This window comes from Biomphalaria glabrata, chromosome 7, assembly GCF_947242115.1.
Source record: "Biomphalaria glabrata chromosome 7, xgBioGlab47.1, whole genome shotgun sequence".
Lineage (NCBI taxonomy): Eukaryota > Metazoa > Mollusca > Gastropoda > Planorbidae > Biomphalaria > Biomphalaria glabrata.
Genome location: NC_074717.1, coordinates 39,789,313 through 39,793,247, shown reverse-complemented (window position 1 = coordinate 39,793,247; position 3,935 = coordinate 39,789,313). Strand labels below are relative to the sequence as shown.

Sequence of the window (3,935 nt, the reverse complement as noted above, 5' to 3'; positions counted from 1 at the left end):
CCTTGAGTCTTTGAATCGTGACATTGATTATAAAAGAGTTGAATTGAAAACAAAACCTTAGGCTCGCAAAGGTGAGAGGGAGACTGGTGGTCATTGTCTTCTAGTGGTCGTTAGGATTGGTTGCAATTGTACGTTTCAATGGGCGACTGGTCAAGCAGACGACACTTTGGTGCACACATTGGTAAAAGTCCGTGTTATCACAAGGAGAATAATGTCCACTCCCCGTATACCATCAGGGGGAAAAAAGGTCTAAGATAAAACAAAAAATACAGATAAATATATGATGTCACCACCCGTATGCCTAAAGCTAACTATAAGCCTATATATAAGAGGGGAATTAGTTGCTAGCTTCTGTCACTTCTTGTATGACTTTTGGGAAGAGCAACAACGTTAGGAAAGAAATGTTTCATTTTATTCACCTTGTGCGATTTTTGGCAGATCTAAATAAACTCCAAAGTGGCATGATTGCTCCATTTTTAATTGACATGGAACTTTTCCATCTTGTCGTGGAAGACCTATTTATGTACTATAGATCCAAATCACTGAACCTGGGATTAAATCGCGGTGCAACGGATTTAAAACTTATCTACAACTTTGTGGCTTCTTTGCATGCATGTTGCATCGAGGCAGCCCTTGATCGCTACAGCTTGCATAATATATACAGAGTCAAGACGTTACACAGGTACCTTACAGAACATGATGTTGTATCAGCCAGAGATTTTTCTTTTATTCGTGGAGCAGATGGGTAAGTCTCTCTTTTTGAATGATACTTCGATTAGACTATCTATATATTATATTTATTTTTTGCAAAAAATAACCTTACAATCATCTAGATTAGTTATATAATTAGCAATTAAAATAAATTATAAATTATGGCTTTTATATAGCGCTACTGTCATGCTTATAGCGTGCACAGAGCGCTTTAGTCCAAATTCAGTTGTGGACCAGTGGGGAGGAGGGGGTATCTAGGAGAATGTTTTTCCGTGCTGCCTTTAGGCGGTCAGTAAACACAACTCTGCCCGAGTCGGGTGTCGAACCTTAAGCGCACTTAGCTTCTCGACCACGCTTCCCACAATTATCGGTGCAGATGTATTGTCCAGCAATAATATATAATCGTATTGGTTTAAACCAGTGATTCCCAAAGTGGTCTATATAGACCCCCAGGGGTCTACGAAGACTTCCAGGGGGTCTACGAAAGTGAAAAAATAAATTGGGGGTCTATGAGAGGTCCACGGGGGTCTATGATAATAGATTTCATTTAAAGCAGATCATTTTAATTTTTACATTCATTTAATGTAATTATTTTATACAGTAATATATGATTTTTACCTTGGTAAATCATTTAAATATATATCCTGCTAATCAAACCTTGGCTTGGCTTGGCTTCCGTACCGGGGGTCCCGGGTTAGAATCCAGGTGAAGACTGGGATTTTCAACAATATAAGTTAAGCAGGGGGTCTACCGAAAAGCAGAAAACATGGCAAGGGGTCTAATAGACAAAAAAGTTTGGGAACCACTGGTTTAAACAAACAAATCTATGTTCTAAATCAAGTATAGATCTCTGTTCATATATCAGTAATTGACATGTTCTTAAACGGAAACAAACGACATAATAGAAACAAAAAACTTTATTAGTTGTTTTTGTCTATTGTATATATTTGTTGTTTCAAAACGTACACTGCCAATGTAGAATGTGAGATTTAAATGTGAGACTTGAAGAAATAATACACGAAGCAGTTGATCTTTATCGTAATTAGGTCAGGGCGGGATGTGTGTGTGTGTGGGGGGGGGGTGTTTAGTCCATTATACTTTGGAATGTCTCTGTTTTGTTTAAGGATTTAAATTAAAATCGTAATTTATTTGTTTATTTCCATTTATTATAAATTTTCCAACAACATTTTAAACTACATTTTAAATAGAGACGAAATGAGACCAGCTTAAAAAAAAATAAAAACACTAAAATTCATTGCCTTTGAAACTAGTGGAGAGACTACCTGCTGACATTCTGTTCATGTAGCTTTTCTTTTTTATAAAGCGTATGTCAACTTACTCCGTCTGTCTTTCTATCTGGTATACATTTGGAAACACGTACTTTCTCACACTTCCTAGGAATCGAATAAAACATTTACACACTTATTCATTGATCCTAACAAAACATAAATAAAAAAAAAAAAGTTAACCAATTAGTAAATGAAATCGGTTTATAAATTATATTTGCCTAATACCAAAAATTGAAATACATACAGTATTTAGATATATAGTTGTAAATGTGGAGCTTTTCTCCTTAAATATGCATTCTCTCTCTTTATTTATATTTTGCTTACTTTTGTTATTTAGCTGTAATTGTATTTACACCAAACTTTTTCAGATCCCTTCAGATGCCAGTTATGCCTGGCCTATATAACGTCCTCAGAAATTGTCTCTTAGATCTCATGGCTATACAACGTAAGCATGAACTTTGTTTCATTCTTTAGAATAAAGACACAAAGATAGCAATTCGTCCCATCAACACGTGGTTATGGGACAGTGTGCAAGTGTGTAGGGGTGTGATAATATCCCCTGTTTCCTCCTCCGAAATCCGACAACTCTTTTTCATATTTACAATTGATTGAATTTTAAATTGAAGTGAAAAAAGGGGGCCACAAAATGTAATAATTAAATATCAATAAGTAACTAATATGTATATGTAGCATATAGATATAGCTATTTTTACAACTGATGTGACACAATTGTCTTTACCTCACTAAACGCTAGTGCTACAATCACCATATCGGAGTGGAGGGCGGCGAAATGATATAAGAGATATAGCCTATCTTATTTTATCTAATACAGACTTTATTTCAAAAAAGAAAACGATTACTCCCTGTATATTATTATCATTAGCATGAACTATATTTGTACACATATTTTGTGATTTGTCTGTGAAATTTTCGTGTGATCTTCCCTGCCCAGTCTTCACCCCTGGATCCGCCAATAATTATGGGTCGAAGAGTCAGCATTCTGGAGGATTTATGGGTAAAATAACTGGTACCTTATTGTCTATTTTTAGATCACAAGGACCGCATCTGTCAGGTGGCTGACAAGGCAATAAACAATGTCCCACTGGACAGTGATGAGGAGACTATACTTCAGGACACACTCAATGAGTTAGAGACACGTGAAGAATGTGTCGTCTTATTTTATAGAACAGAATTCAGCCAGGAAGACAAGGATCTGTTTCAAAGGTTTTTGCAATTCATGGACCTGAATGAGCGGCTGGAGTACATCACAGAAGGAATCAACACGCTCTTATGGCATGCTACGGAATGAGAGCTCCCTTGGCAGAGGCACCAACTGATAGTGTTACAATTATTTCAGTTATATGTTAGTGCAAGGTTTGTGTCAATAACATTCTAGTATGTCACTTTAGACATTATTTATTATATGAATTTAAAACAATTTTGTAATGATTCTGGATGTTTTGTTTTAATATGTTAAGCTACCTTTTGCTGTATGCTTTTTCTTATGTACGTGTACATAATTCCATTAGCAATTTCATAAATAAAATTTTAAAATTCCCTTTTTAAAATTCTTCTTCGTTTTAATTCCAAGTCATTAACCTTCAATGAAAACACTTTACTTCGAAAACATAGATGTAATTAATTAAAAGCTTTAGATGGAAACTATTTGATTTGAATGAGGTCTTTAATTATGTGCCTTCAATTTCACTGTTACAGACATGTACTTAATATTATTAAAAATACATCAAACACTCTTTCAATGTCAAATATATGATTATTTAACTTAAAATCTCGTTGGAAAGCACTTTGAAAGGTACACATATTGCCATGCAACTTGGCTTAGTTCATATACATATGCAAATTCATAAATAGTATTTTATTATTGGGATAATGCTATTTAAGTTAGGACAATATTAGAATATGCATCGTCTGTTT

General features: G+C 34.8%; 1 protein-coding gene across 1 annotated transcript; it reads left to right on the top strand.

The window, feature by feature from the left end:
• The first annotated feature begins 390 nt into the window (after positions 1–390).
• LOC129927478 (uncharacterized) lies at positions 391–3,451 on the top strand. Its single transcript, XM_056036916.1, has 3 exons — positions 391–745; positions 2,369–2,445; positions 3,050–3,451. The coding sequence occupies exons 1-3, from the start codon at positions 402–404 to the stop codon at positions 3,307–3,309; spliced, it is 681 nt and encodes a 226-aa protein (XP_055892891.1). The 5' UTR covers positions 391–401; the 3' UTR covers positions 3,310–3,451.
• Positions 3,452–3,935: the final 484 nt, after the last annotated feature.